This window comes from Carettochelys insculpta, chromosome 16, assembly GCF_033958435.1.
Source record: "Carettochelys insculpta isolate YL-2023 chromosome 16, ASM3395843v1, whole genome shotgun sequence".
Classification (NCBI taxonomy): domain Eukaryota; kingdom Metazoa; phylum Chordata; order Testudines; family Carettochelyidae; genus Carettochelys; species Carettochelys insculpta.
The window spans coordinates 39,609,255-39,625,494 of record NC_134152.1 but is presented as its reverse complement, the minus strand read 5'-3'; the positions used below and the strand labels follow the sequence as shown (position 1 = coordinate 39,625,494).

The 16,240-nt window shown below is 41.6% G+C and overlaps 1 protein-coding gene across 1 annotated transcript in view; it reads right to left on the bottom strand.

Moving 5' to 3' along the window:
• KCTD5 (potassium channel tetramerization domain containing 5) overlaps window positions 1–16,240 on the bottom strand; it is a 79,662-nt gene that overhangs the window by 26,585 nt on the left and 36,837 nt on the right. Inside the window, exon 5 of the mRNA XM_075010272.1 lies at window positions 3,136–3,261. Within this exon, the coding sequence (XP_074866373.1) occupies window positions 3,136–3,261 (126 nt within the window). The remainder of the gene's footprint in view (window positions 1–3,135; window positions 3,262–16,240) is intronic.

Here is a 16,240-nt window from a genome sequence, read left to right as displayed (position 1 = left end):
GTAAGATTCAAGAATCAGTCTTTCTATATACTTATCACTATATGAGACAGCACTACACAGGAGCATAGTTTATGCTATTTTACAGCTGTAATTTACATGGTAGTAAACTATTCACTTAAAACTTCAGGCCATTGCCAGAAGTTCACCAGTGTAATGTTCAGTATTGTTAGCATGTTACTTTTGAAGAAAGTCAATATTGTAGAATGCCTGTCACTGGGGAAACTTATGGTACTTTTGGAAAAACTACTTTCAAGACTTAGTTGTTATTGTTTCTTTTCCTATCTTATTTAAGCAAAATGTGTCTTCCACGAAGAGAATACTAAATTAAAAAAAAAAAAAAAAACAGAAAAGAAAAAGAAAGGAGAGAAGCCAGATCAGCAGGAGGTGCTGCCAACTCCTTTTTTTTTTCCTGATTTGTAAACCCATCACTATTAATAAAGATCATGGTAATCTGGTGGGTAATACAGAACTAAATACAATGACCCTTTCATATCTGTACTGATAAATTTTTTTTTAGACGTCATGACACAAGAGTTCCTGTGTTGTCCCTTCCACAGCAGCCCAGGCTCAGAGCCAACTAAATATTTGTCAATATGTAATTCAGGGGACATTCTTTAGTAATTCCAAGGAATAAGAAGTTGCTGAAAGTTAAATCAGTCATAATAATTTATTAGATCATGAATCTGAGGCTAAAGGGACTTAAAAAAATCCATCTATTGAGAAAAGAAACCAAAAAACAGTTCTAACATTCTACCTTCCAACCTAAAAGGAGTCTTTAACCCATCCCCTGCCACCAAATGTACAATATATATATTAAATGGAAACATCAAAAGCTCCCCTCTGGCATGTGTCCACAGTCCTTATGCAACTGCTCTCATTCTCCTTTCTGACACACCCTTTTATTAAGAACACACCTGTTCAACAGTTGCACCAACAGGCAAGTTTAGGTAGTTATGGTTGCAGTAAGTTTCATCTCCAAACTTACTGCTGCATACTGAGCTTAGCCCAAACCAACAAAAGACAACTTTCCCATCTCAAACACCCCCTCCCACTCTCTCTACCCTCCCTTCACTGGCCAATACACAGCGGAACAAACTCTGCTAACATCTGGGGACACTCTCACTCACTTGCTATTCAAAATTACTTCACTTCATATCAGTGAGCTTCCAACTGTGTATTTTTAGCCACACAGCAGGACTATACTTGCTCTTGGTTTTTAACTAACTCACACTGTTCTAACCTCATGCTCTAGTACAGGACTCTCTTCTGTGCATTGAGACTGCAGATGAGCATTTAAGATGCAGCAATATTCTTCAGAGTCCCTCTATTCACTGCATTTCACTGCAGGAAGTATAAAAGCTGGCATCTCTCAAATGTCTGAATGACCAGGAAGTGCACTGCACTTGCTCTGGATTAGTGCATCCTCTTTAGAGCTCAACAGTGTTTTGTTTGGTATTCTACACATTTTCTATTAGCCTACCATCCAGTCAAACTATGGACCCTTCTGAAACGTTGTTGTGGAAGAGTCGCAGAAATTTTTGTAAAGGTATGCATTATGGACAGTAATCCCAGGTTTGCTTTATTATTTTTATCTTGGTAGCATTGACATCTCAGCCCTGAAGAGCATACAAAGTAAAAGCACCAGCAAATTATGAACAATGAGGAATGGTGATGCAATTCAACACACACACACACACACACACACACACGCACGCACGCACGCTGCTTAAATACCACACCAACATAGAACTGATTAGCTTTTCATTTTCTTACAGGCACCCCTGCAAAATTAGGTTTTGAAGTAAGGATGGCAGTGAGCTTACACATGCTTTCTGTGAGTATAATTCAGATGTAGGATTTTATAGTTTTGCATGTTAACTTATGTTAGGTATACTAACTTCTTATTTTAGGCATGTCAACTTATAGAGTTTAAAATGTTTATATGAATTGTTACAAAATACATTTCAGCTAAAATGTCATTTCACTAGCAATGAAACAAAAAAGTTTTAAAATACTTAAAATCTTTACGAAATAAGTCTCACTACTTGTACCCTATATACCTCTGAGGGCATCCAGACATTAAAAAGCTGTTTTCCAAACTGCTGCTGTGCACAAATCAAGAAACGAGCTCTAGATAGCAAGAAAAAGCAGTAGTAACCAACAGCAGACAATGGCTTACAAGAAACTACATAAGCAGGACACAATTGCCATTGGAAGTTCCAAATTAACTTTATGGGGGGGGTGTCTTTTCTCAGTGTTTATTTTGAAAGATTGCTCTGGAAAAGTTGTGCTGTTTTACAGATTGTTTTCAATTTAAACCAATAAAAATGACAAATATAGTGGCAAAACTTTTTTTTTGTATAAAGACAACTGGTTTTAGTAACGCTACCTCCACACAAAGATACTCACTAGTGTGGTGTAAAATGTACAGTGCACACTGAAGGGAGGAACAGTGCAATTCATGTTCCTATTGATCAGGGACAACTGATTCAGTCACGTTACATGCTGTGTTTCCTAGCTATTACTCCTGAAAGATGACAGATCACACCAACAAGAGCTCAAGCCTATTACATTTCTGTCAGTTCAGTCATGCCAAAGAACAAAAATTAGACAGAATCCAGAAAGCTGTGAGCTAGCACAATACATTGTATATGAGGGACTTCATCTAATGGGAAGATTTTTATTGCTTATTGCATATAAGAATACTTTTCAGAGAGAATATGTCAATCATATTCCTGCTTGTGCAAATTTTTATTCTGACTCAGATAACCATGGAAAACATCAATCATTTGTGCTGGTGACAGATTCAAAGTCTATCTCCTGTTGTTAAACCAACTGCGCATATTCTCAAAAGGAGACACTCATTAAGAGTCAGATAAGAGCATGGAGAATACTAAGTCATACATTTAAAGCTTTGGTTTTGTAGTTATGTGAGAATCATGACAAAAAGTTAATTTAATTGGTAAAGTTTATATTCTTTTGCACTATAAAAAAGTGGGCCGTTACTAACCTGCCAGAGAGATGGCAAGCAGATCATACTCAACTTTAAATAATATCTAATTATTAGATTTAACACCACCTAATTGCTTTGGTTGACATCTTTCATCTTCTTCCCTCCCATGCCCAGCAGCTTACCTTTGCCTTTTCACTGGGCTCGCTGGCTGTGCCATAGGACGTATTATGCAGCTCTTTTGAGACAACACACAGAAATTCAGCCTGATCTTCGTTTCCGTAGTTATAGGAAGAACCAATACTCACCAACTGAAAGAGGAGAGAAAGGTTTAGGGATATTTCTGCACACAAGTACTGTCAATTTTCCTCAGCTTTGGCTTTAATGCTCCCTAAGGTGTGGGCTGTATTTGGAGCATGAGCTCGCAGGTGAATGCAAACAGATACCAACTTATGATGTCAGCTGTTCGATTTAAAGGAATATGAGTTTACCAACATAAGGATGGTATTGCCAATAGTACCCTGAGTACCTAGGCAAAATCCTACAGAGGCAGTCAACAGAGAGAAACCACTTATTCTCACTGCATTTTGGACATCTGAACCCTCACACCTTTAAAAAAGCTTTTGGAGGAAATTGCACGTGGTGTGCTAGTGGCGGGGGGGGGGGGGGGGTGGCGGGGATGCAGCTTAGACAGACAAAGGGCTCATGCAGAGAGCACACTGCCCCAAGAGAGAGAGATGCTGTTTTACTCACTGAATGACACTATGCTTCTACCTGGAATTTACCTATTCAGAGCAGGAGGCAAAAGTTAGCATTTGACTGAAAAACAAGACAAACTGAATGGTGAGACTCCAGGACCAACTTTCCAAATTCAGATGTATTATTACAGGGAAGCTGCTTAAAGTAATATTATGAGTGGTAGTTATATGACAAGGAAAAATTAGCTCTAAGTGCACTGTGCTATTAGCCAACTACCTAAGGTCAAAGGATTATCTCAAACCTGAATCAGTGGCTGAACCAAATCAGATAAAGGATTTTCTGTAAAGTAAATTTATAAATTACACACAAAATGACATGTGTGGCACCTTTATGCAGCTCCTGTTGATACACCTAAGACCAGCAAAGCTGTCTGGTACACGGATCCTCTGTAACTACACCCTGCAGTCTGAATTTCACTAAATTCAGCAGCCAAACTGCCACAGACATAGGTGTTGACTCCATGGATGCTTCAGTGCTGGAGCAGCCACAGAGAAAAATGGGTGGGGGCTGAGGCCCCCCCACCAGCAGCCCCCAGTCAGCTCTATCTCCACCTGCTGTGATCAGCTTTTCTGTTGCATGGGGAATCTCGAAAGAAAAGGGAAGCTAAGGGGAAAAAATGAGGCTACAGCACACTTAGGAAAAGAGGTGGAACTAAGCAGGAAGAGGCAGGACAAAGGTGGGGCCTTAGGGAAGAGCTGGAATTGGAGCAAGGCAGACGGATGGTGGAGCACCCAGTCGCACTTTTGAAAGTCGGCACCTACAGCCATAGATGTACACTAAACGTCCTCTGTCCCTAGTTAGCAGTACAGTAGGGTCTCAACATTCATGAGGGTTCTGTGCTGACACCACTCGCGAATGCTGAATTTCACAAATACTGTATGGCAGCCGCTCCCTGCCTGGGACCCTGGGGGAAGTGGCTGCTCGCAGCTACTCAAGAATACTTGAATTTGTGAATCTTGAGACCCCACTGTATCCCTATTTTCAATCCCAATATGTCAGAAGTCATTTAGCTGTAAAAGGTGCCATTGATCAATTTCCAGTTCATTATTTATTGGGGAAAAGTTAACATGGTTTCTGTAGAGAGAAATCATGCCTTCCTAATCCACTGGAGTTCTTTGAGGGGGATCAATAAGCATGCAGATAAGGGGGATCCTGTGGATATAGTGTAATTAGATTTTCAGGAATCCTTTGGCAAGGTCCCTCACCAAAGGCTCTTAAGCAAATAAGTTCTGATAGGATAAGAGGGAAGATCCTCTAATGGCGAAAACTGGTTAAAAAGACAGGAAACAAAGTGTAGAAATATATGGAAAGTTTTCAGAATGAAGAGTGGTAACTGGTGGTGTTCCCACCCCCCGCCCCGGGTCCGTATTAGGACCAATCCTATTCAACCTATTTACAAAGGATCAGGAGAAAGGGATAAACAATGAGGTGGCAAAGTTTGCCAATGATACTAAACTGCTCAAGATAGTTAAGTTAAAGAAGACTCCAAAGAGCTTCAGAAAGATCTCACAAAACTAAGTGACTGGGCAACACAATGACAAATGAAATGTAATGTTGATAAATGTTATGTTCATTTGAAAAAATTATCCTAATTATACATACAAAATACTGGGGACTAATTTAACTATAACTATTCAAGAGAGATCTTGCAGTCATTGTAGACAGTTCTCTGAAAACATCCACTCAATGTGCTGCAGCAGTCTAAAAAAGCAAATAGAATGTTAGGAATCATTAAAAAAAAAGGGAGAGAGAATGAGAGAGAATTTCTTACTGCCTCTAAATAAATCCATGGTATGCTCACATCCTGAATGACACATACCCCTATGGTCATCTCATCTCACAAAAGATATATTGGCATTGGAAAATTTTTCAGAAAAGGGCAATGAAGATGATTAGGGGTTTGGCATGGGTGCCATATGAAGAGAGATGAAAGACTGACTTTTTAGTTTAGAAAAGAAGCAACGGAGCAGGGGTGGAATATGAGAGAAGTCTATAAAGTAATGGCAGGTGTAGAAAAAGAATACAGAAAAGTTATTTATTTGTTCTGCTAAGAACTGGGGGTCACCAAATGAAATTATTGGGTAGCATGCTTAAAACTAACAAAGTGACAGGAAACAACAAAAAAAGGGAAGGATTCTTTCAAAAATGGAGTTTACTTTCAAAAGAGCAGTGTCTACACTGGTTTTCTACTTTCAAAAGAAATAAGAATATACAAATTAGATGCCAGATATGCAAATATGCACCTCATTTGCATTTTCAATTTACTTCATTTGCACACCTCTTTCAAAAGAGGAATGCAAGTATAGACACAGCCTTGATGATTATCTGTTCTGTTCACTCCCTCTGGGGCATCTGGCATTGGCCACCATTGGAAGACAGAATATAGGACTAGATGGACCTTTGGTCTGACCCAGTATGGTCATTCCTGTGTTCTTATTATTAAAGTACTCCTAGTGCATGTCCAGGTACGGCGGTTCAGCTTTCCTGCTGTTCCGAACAGCATAATTTGAAACAGTAAAAAGCTATTGTTCTAAAAACACTGCCTTATTTGCATTTGCTCATGGGAGCCACAGGGATATTAAAGTATCAGAGGGGTAGCCGTGTTAGTCTGGATCTGTAACAGCAACCAAGGGTCCTGTGGCATCTTATAGACTAACAGAAAAGTTTTGAGCATGAGCTTTCGTGAGCACAGACTCACTTCATCAGATGCTGGTCTTGGAAATCTGCAGGGCCAGATATAAATAAGCCAGAGCAAGGGTGGGGATAACAAGGTTAGCTCAGTCAGCAAAGGTGAGGCTTACTACCAGCAGTTGATCTGGAGGTGTGAACACCAAGAGAGGGGAAGCTGCTTTTGTATTTAGCCAGCCATTCACAGTCTTTGTTTAAGCCTGAGCTGAGGGCGTCGAATTTGCAGATGAATTGCAGCTCAGAAATTTCTCTTTGGAGTCTGGTCCTGAAATTTCTTTGCTGCAGGATAGCTACTTTTAAGTCTGCTACTGTGTGGCCTGGGAGATTGAAGTGCTCTCCTATGGGTTTTTGTATATTGCCATTTCTGGTACCTGATTTGTGTGCATTTATTCTTTTACGTAGAGACTGTCCAGTTTGTCCGATACATATAGCAGAGGGGCATTGCTGGCACATGATGGCATAAATTACATTGATAGATGTGCAGCTGAATGAACCCACGATGGTGTGGCTGATCTGGTTAGGTCCTGTAGTGGTGTTGCTGGTGTAGATATGTGGGCAGAGCTGGCAATGAGATTTGTTGCATGGATGGGTCCCTGAGTTAGAGTGACTGTGGTGTGGTGTATAGTTGCTGGTTAGGATTTGCTTCAGATTGGTAGGTTGTCTGTGAGCAAGGACTGGTCTGCCTCCCAAGGGCTGTGAAAGTGGGGGATCATTGTCCAGATGGGTTGTAAATCCCTAATGATGCACTGTAGAGGTTTTAGCTGAGGACTCTAGGTGATGGCTAGTGGTGTTCTGTTGGTTTCTCTCTTGGACTTGTCCTGTAGTAAGAGGCTTTGTGGCACACGTCTGGCTCTGTTTTTTCACTTCCTTAGGTGCGTATTGCAGTTTCAAGAATGTTTGGTAGAGATCCTGTAGGTGTTTGTCTCTGTCGGAGGGGTTGGAGCAAATGCAGTTATATTTTAGTGCTTGACTGTAGACAATGGATCGTGTGGTGTGTCTGGGATGGAAGCTGGAGGCATGAAGGTAGGTGTAGCGGTCAGTGGGTTTATGGTACAGGGTGGTATTGATGTGGCCATCGTCCCTCTGCAATGCCCCTCTGCTATATACATCGGACAAACTGGACAGCCTCTACGTAAAAGAATAAACGCACACAAATCAGATATCAGAAATGGCAATATACAAAAACCCGTAGGAGAGCACTTCAATCTCCCAGGCCACACAGTAGCAGACTTAAAAGTAGCTATCCTACAGCAAAGAAATTTCAGGACCAGACTCCAAAGAGAAATTTCTGAGCTGCAATTCACCTGCAAATTCGACGCCCTCAACTCAGGCTTAAACAAAGACTGTGAAAGGCTGGCTAAATACAAAAGCAGCTTCCCCTCTCTTGGTGTTCACACCTCCAGATCAACTGCTGGTAGTAAGCCTCACCTTTGCTGACTGAGCTAACCGTGTTATCCCCACCTTTGCTCTGGCTTATTTATACCTGGCCCTGCAGATTTCCAAGGCCAGCATCTGATGAAGTGAGTCTGTGCTCACGAAAGCTCGTGCTCAAAACTTTTCTGTTAGTCTATAAGATGCCACAGGACCCTTCGTTGCTGTTAGGGATATTAAAGGATCTGACGGATGTCTCTGCCTCCAGTTTGAAATGTAACAATGGAATCTTGGGCTAAAACATGGCTAGATTATTGGGAATTAGGCTGTTTGCCCACATAGGCAGAGGGTGAAGGTAGCTGAGCAGAAAGCATCCCCAACACAGAAATAACAGTAAAAAATGAAGCTTCCTCATACTTATGTGGAGTGTCAGAAAGGAAATATCCAGGAGTTATGATACTTTGCTTAAGTGTCCATGTAAGTACCTAGACAGACAAAACCAGGGTTTGCAATATTTTTAGCTGGAACACTATTTGCAGAAGTATCACAGAGGCAGCAGTGTTAATCTGTATCTTTCTTTGCAGAAGGTCAATTATATTTAAAACAGCAAAAGATACAAGAGATGGATACACCACTACTTCAAAATTAACTCTTAGTTTAAAAAACAAACAAAAAGTCACTTGCCAGGCATGCTGGTCAGTAACCAATTTCCCCATCACATGCCCTTGGCTGCCTTCATACGCCTCAAGTATGCATTTGTAGTTGAACTGTCCAGTTGACCAGGGCATGAGTTAAATTAAGGCTGCTAAAAATAAGGTGTTACTTTTTTCAAAGCATTGTTAATGAAGTTATAGCAGAAAAACAACTTCAGATTACTTCAAAACACCCCCTGTATAAAGTAATTGTGCTATTTTTCTTAACATGTCCAGGTGTGTCAGCTTTCCTCAATGAATACTTTCCCCTACTTATATCAAGGTCTAAAAGACTGACAGGGAATCACACAGAAAACTTAAAAGGCAGCTTGATTTTTCAGCCGCACAGAATGAATTAGAAAAATCTGCCCAGCCCAACCTTGAAAAGAGGCGATCATAATTAAGAAAAGAAATTACATAGCTCACCTGCAGGACTTTCAAGCATTAAGGAAACTTAAGAAATCCATACACACTAGTGACCAGTTAACTCTGGTTGCAGTCAAAAGAAGACATGGCGTATGAGGCTTTGTACAGTAAAGTATTTGGCCCAAGCCCCAAAAATCAGCAATAATGCAACCTGCATACCAGATAAAGCACACAGTAACTACTTTCTTTCTCAATCCAGAAAGAATATTTTTAAAAAACCTTTTATTTTAAATAGTTTTACTTTGAAGGCCCAAAACAATAACTTGGCTTGAGATATATTGAAATCCGATTAGCAACAGCCCAATTTCCCAAAGAATTTAAAAAATAAAATCTATGTAATTTAGTCCTGTGGACAGCCAACTGTCTTCTTACAAAATGATGTAACACTCCCCAGAAAAACAAAAAAGGGAAAGATGTCAAATCAGCCAGATTTACAACTGCAGCAACTATTCTGCCATTAAAGGAAGAAATTATCTCATTGCTCACTAAGGGTCACCAAAAATAAATGTACTGTCTGGAACAGATGTGCCAGTTATCGAAGCTGCTGCTCTCCCTCTCTCATGTGTGCCCACCTCTGGGTTGCTATGGAAGACGTGATGACAGTGAGGGAGGCTTTTAACTCTTTGTTACTTCCCCCCATGCTTTGACGCAGCTGAAATTGGTTGACTTTCAGGGCACGGTTATTTTTAGTGAGGTGGGCCAATGGTTTGTCAGGGAGATATTAACTAGCACAGGGGTCAGCAACCCTTCTGAGGTGGAGTGCCAGAAATGGACCTTTTGACCTCTATGGACAGTCCAAGTGCTGGTGATACTTTTTAGTCATCACTAATAGTCCCATTTACAACAGTAGTAGTGGTATTAATACTAAGCCTCTTCCACTCTGACATCTTGGAGCATAGGCCATTGATGACCATTTGCCAGCATCCCCTGTCTTGGGCGATCTTTTCCAGTTCTGACCACGCATATCCAGTCTTTTTACTGTCTGCCTTCAGGTTTCTATGCCAGGTGCTTGTTGGGCACCCACTTTTCCTTTTTTCTTGGGGGTTCCAACTTAAGGCTTGCCTTGTGATATTGGTGGTTGGTTTCCTAAGGGTATGTCCAATCCATTGCCATGTTCTCTTCCTGATTTCTTGTTGGTGAGTCAGTTGCCACAGGTCTTGGTTGTTGATAGTGTATAGCCAATGGATCCAGAGGATTTTACGGAGGCAGTTATTGATCAACATATGGAATTTTGACAGTCCTTTCTGTTGTTCTCCAAGTTTCTGCTCCATACAGTAGGACTGATTTGACATTGGAGCTGAACAACTTGATCTTAGTCTGAGTTCTCAACTAAGACTGGGGATTGGGAAAGCAAACACAGTTTTTTCTCCTCATGAAAAATATCTGGAATTCTAAGCAGATCAGCACTCAGACTTACAACAGCTTCATTAATAAATAAATGACTATGCAGAGCTTTACCTTTTAGGTCAGGGTTTGGCAACCAAAATAGGAAGAAGCAGCACTTTTTCCAATTCTGTAAAAAAAAACTCAATAATTTAAGAGCCACAATGCATGTGAATATGAGATGGTCCTTAACAGATAATGCCAAACCATACTTTCTGTAACCCCTATTTTAAGAACAGCACACACACACACACGTCTTGTAATGAGATACGTTTACTGTAGGACGTTCACTACCTTTTTACATATTCTATTTCCTCACACTTTACACGTGTTCAGACCACTGTCTTCCTGACTGTTACTCCCAAACATTCTCTCTCTCTGGAAGATGCTAGAGGAAGTTATCCAACATTTCAAGAGCACATCATTTGCCTCTCAGAAATAAAGTGTTCATTTTTGGGCTTTCAGAGGTTCACTGTTATTGAAAGTAATCAGGAGGGTTTATTTATTTATTTAAAACTTTGTAATTATAGCATTGGGAACCACAAAGAAGTCCTTGAAGAGCTCCAGAGTCTCAGGTTGCAGACCCCAGGGGTTAGGTGGTGGTTGGTAGCGTTAGCTGGTCTTCTGTTAATCCACAGGTGGCATGACTTTGAGTGAGCTCTCAGCTGCACCAGGGAGGAGGGGGTGAAGAAAATTGGCTCATGTGCCACTCTTGGCACCTAAGCCAGAGGTTGCTGACCCTTAAACTAGCAGGACAGTAGTTTTTATTTTGTTGGTTGTGGTAAGTGTGAATGAGCTAATCATCTTATTGCTGATCAGTCTGTATGTCTAGAGCTTTAATATACATACGCCTTTTGTAATGTTTATTAAATATGGGTTTCTTGAAGCTAGCCTGTATAACAGCCTTGTAAAGTACTTCTTCAAGAAAACCTGTGCCTGTGTGTGCTGCTGAGAATGTATTGTTTGTATAGCACCCAGATTGTGATAAAGTTTAGCTTCAGAGTGCATCCGACAAGTTGTTGTTTGGTCTTGGGAACTCATTCATTTGAAAGTCTTATTTATAGATTATGTCTCAGTCTGCCCTTCTCAAAAAGTATTTCATTTCTTCTTGTGCCTTTTCCAGTACAGACTTGTACACTACACTGCCATCACAAGAGACTTTTTGATTAGGTACCTACTTAGTATACAGGATGAGAGCAAGAACCAAGAGCATATAGCAGGGAAAGATGCTCCCTGCCAACCTTTTAATCTCTGTCAGTACTTACCATTTTAAAGTCCTACTCTCTTTTCTGCACGGAATAGCTGCATTTACTATCCATTTATATACACTTTAACCACCAGAAAGTTACTGTGCATAGATTGTTCCCCAAACTGTCAAGGTAGCTCATAACTTTTCTTCTCTTTTCTTTTTTTTTTTTTTTTTGTATACACCACAATTTACTTACACAAGAAAAGCAAACATTTAAACAGTAGACATTAGGGTGGATTCAGTATACCCATGCACTGTGCCACAACTGTGATTCTGGGAAATCAGTTAAGGCAGAGACTGATTAATGGATTTTCAGAGCAGAGAAGATGAAAATGACCTAGTCTGACACCCTCCATTACATTTATCAAGTGGTTCTTGCATTAAGTCCATAACTTTTATCTGATTTACAGCACATCCTTTAGAATGAGAGTGGGGAGCTGCCTCCCTGACCCCATCAGGGAGCACTGACCCACAGAGAAAAAGATATCAGTTCTGGGCCATAAACAGTCCAGGGCAGGGTGCGGGGTGAGAGAAGAGGCTTGGGTCTTCATCCTGCAGCAGGGTGAGCTCCTGACTCCAGCCACTGGGTTGGGGCTTCCCCTAGGCTCTATGATGCCATGTGTTTTATGTGAATGGGATAGCAGAGCAAGAGATCTTCATTGCATAAGGAAACAGTGGCCACCAAGGGAGAGTCTGACTCCAAGAACATAGTTCATGAAAACTGATTGAGCCCAACCAGGTACTGCTTCCTCCACTCCACATTAAGCTAGGATTGATGAAACAGTTTCAACTAGACAAGGTCCTGCTTGAAGCAGGGGGCTGGACAGATGACCTCCTGAGGTCCCTTCCAGTCCTGTGATTCTGATTCTGTGATTCTGTGAAAGCTTTAAACAAAAACAGTGACATTTCAAGTACATTTGCAACAAGTTCCCACATTTGAGTTACCAAAAAGTCAAGGAGGGTGTCTTTGCGGGTCCTCAGATCAGGAAATTGATTCTTGACACCAGGCCCCAGGTAATCACTAAATTTAAATATAAACAAACATAAAACAAGATGTTTCCAGCTCCTGGCTATAGACTCTTAGCAAGTCACTTGAAAGCAATTTCTCCCTGGTTTGTACACCAACCAGCAATATGAAGTTCTAGAATCAAAACTCAGCTGGTTATTTAATGGGTGATGAATATAAGTTGGAAGACTAAGAACAAGTTGATGATATAAAAGTGGCCCTGAGAAAACTTTAATGAAACTGTCTACTACAGAGGTCATAGTGTTCATGTTTACATGGTTCTTTATCTTCAAATTTTTATACATGCATGCAATTACAGGAGATGGGCTACTAACATTGAAGGAAGAGGAAAACAATTAAAGTGATAGCTGTTCCTAATTTTTTTTTCTAAGAAAAGATCCAGAATCATGAGTTAGCACAGTAAAACAGCTTTTACAGCTTTTTACAACATGAACTTTCATAACGGGTAATGAAGTACCATGAATATACAATAAAAGCTAGTAACGACTACTACACACAGAACTACAAATACTGTACACCCAGGAAGAAAGCAGACTGGTCTGAAAGCAGCAGAAATGTAAGGAGGCCATGCATATTAGCGTGAGGGTGAAAGAAATGGTATGACACCCCTCACTGTAGCATTTCTGGAAGCACATCTCCTCTCCTTTCCCATCCTGTGATACTATCATCAGAAACTCTGACTGCTGGGCCGAGCTACAGACGTACGGGCAACCTACATTGACAAGCTGCAACAACCAATCAGAGTTTTAAAAACAAAAACGAAAAAAGCCCCACACACCTTTGCAATGCTGGAGGATAAAGCTATCATCTGAACTGCACAAGCAACACATTGGCTCGTATGTATTCACCTGCTACTCAAACAGTGTTAATCATTTTTATTGCCCAAAAACTACAGTTTTTTCAGTCCCCAGAACAGACTCCTACGTAATATATTTTAAATTCTTGCAAAGTGCTTACAAAGCCAATCATGATTTCAAGGCTAATACCAATTTCTTATCAAACTTGGACTGCAGTAAGTCAATAAATACATACTGGACATGGGGATGGAAAAGCTATGGAAGACATTCTTATTATAAGGAAACAGCATTGGTAACCCAATATATAGTCCCAAGGAAATATATTAATTAAGCTAAAAAGAGAGAATTATAAAAATTTGAGTCAACTTTTAAAAGGTTAATTTTACAAAGCACCCAGAAAGAACTCTTACACAGTGGGGTCCAATCTTGCTCCTATGAAGTTACTGGGGGGAAAAAACAAAACAAAACTAAAGCAAACCCTAGGCTGAAAAACGGCAATAGTTTAATAATGCTGAAGTTCAGGATTCTTTCAGTTAAATTCTGCAGCATCTCACTGGATGAATTATCTTCATAATTTTCTTCAACACCTGATCCATGTAAATGCACATGCATACCAGTGCACTTGAGAAGGATTATGGTTTTAGATTAAATTTAAAGAGCTAGACAAGCTACTGTAGGATAAGCAGCTCCCTATTCAGATTAGTCATTTAAACGCATACCAATGAGAGGTTGTGATGGGGTTCAGGGGTCCCCCTGCACTGCACCCCGTCCGCTGGCAGGAGTGACTCTCACTCAGCGGGTACAACAGCAGGTTTATTAGGCAACAGATGTCCAGTTTCTCACAGAAGCAACAGCATAGCAGCCAGAGACAGTCTTTCCAACCTGTCCTGGGGGGAAGACCCCGAGGGGTGCCCCTCTGGGGTGTAGCTTTCCCCTCCTCAGGCTGGCTGCCTTCCAGCTCTCCCTTCTCCTCGCCTCTAACTGCCGCCCCCGATTCAAAACCCAGCTCAGCTCCTCCCTGCTCTTTGTTCAGGCAGAGGTGTTATCTGCCAGTTGTAGCCCCAGGGTCATCCTTAGCCACTGGGAGCTGCTGCTTGCCTCGGACATCCAGCCTGACTCACACATGCACCCCCCCCACTCCATCACAGAGGTGCTGGTCAAAAGCTATGATACACAGGACGTAATCTGTTTTACAGTTAATACTATGTAAATAAGACCAACTTGCTCACCTGGTGCGGTAACGAGGGTTCTTCGAGATGCGTGTCCCCGGGGTGCTCCACTCTGGGCATCGGTGCAACCTCATGCCAGTGCTTGGCCATGGTTTCCCACACAGTGCATGTGCAGTAGCACCTTCTCATGCAATCTGGTGTGCATGCAGCACGGGCCCCTCCATTCTCTTTCTACCCAAGCAAATAGAGGACACTCCTAACTAGGGGAAGGAGGGAGGGCAGTGGCGCACCCATGGGTGGGGGGGAGACATTTCCAAGAAAGAGAGGTTACTCACTTTGTGCAGTAATGATGGTTCTTTCTTGTGCGTCCCCCCATGGGTGCTCCACGGTAGGTGTTGGAATCACCCATCATTGCAGAACAGAGATTTTTTCTGAGCAGTATTCAGTGGGGCTGTGTGTCCATTAACCCAGAGTGCACTGTTCGTGCCACTAGGGATGGAGTGTGCAGCTCCATTCTCTCCTCAGTTACTTCATAGACGCCCTAACTATGTCTACTGCACTGAGTAGAGGGGAGGTGGGTGGGACGTGGTGCACCCACAGGGACACACTTCTCAAAGAACCATCATTACTGCACAAAGTGAGTAACTTCTCTTTCTTCTTTGAGTGCTGTCCCTGGGGTGCTCTGCAGTAGGTGACTGAAGAGCAGTACCCCCTCTTAGTTGGATGGTGGGTTTTGAGTGGGTGTGTCTACTGCCTGAGCACTACCCAAGGTACTACCATATCTTTATCTGCAGGGGACTAACTTGTAATGTGTCATGAACGTGTGGTTAGAGGACCACATGGCTGCATGATAATATGCCCTGCAAGGGCACTCCCTTTAGAAAGGCCATGGATATTGCTATGGACCTCGTGGAATGTACCCTCAGTAATGCTGACAATGGTTGTTTTGGATGAAACAACAGCGCACTATGCACGTAGATATGAATCTCTACATACGTTGGGTTGGCAGAGGCAGTCCCTTTGATCTTTCTGTGATGGATAAGAATAATCTCTGTATCAGAGAAGTAGCCATGTTAGTCTGTAGCTTCGAGAACAACAACAAGTCTTGTGGCAGCTTATAGACTAACAGATATTTTGGAGCATAAGCTTTCATGGGCAAAGACCTGCTTCATCAGATGCATGAGTGGGGGGGGGAGCAGTTTCAGAGGGGTATTTAAAGAGTGGGGCCCCAGTAAGAGGGAGGGCCAGAGCTGACAAGGTCTATTCAGTGAGGTGGAAATGGCCCAGTATCAACAGTACTTATCAAAAGAGATAAAAACAAGTCAGATCAGACAGGGGGATGTGAGCCTTTGTCAGAGTCTAATGGGGAAATCTTAGCACCCAGAGCAGAGAAACTGCCTTTGTAAGCTGTGAGCCACTCCTAGTCTCTGTTTAATCCATGGTTAATGGAGTCAAATTTGCAAATAAATTACAGCTCAGAGATTTCTCTCTCCATTTGATTTTTTAAATTTTTTGTTTCAAGACTGTCAACCTTAAATCTGCCACTGAGTGTCCAGGGAGATTGAAGTGTTCCCCCACAGGCTTGTGTACATCACTATTCGTGATGTCTGATTTATGTCCATCTATTCTTTTATGGAGAGACTGTACAGTTTGGTATAATATAATATGTGCCAACATGTGCCAGCAATGCCCAATGTAAATTGCAGTGGGGCATTGCTGGCACATGTTG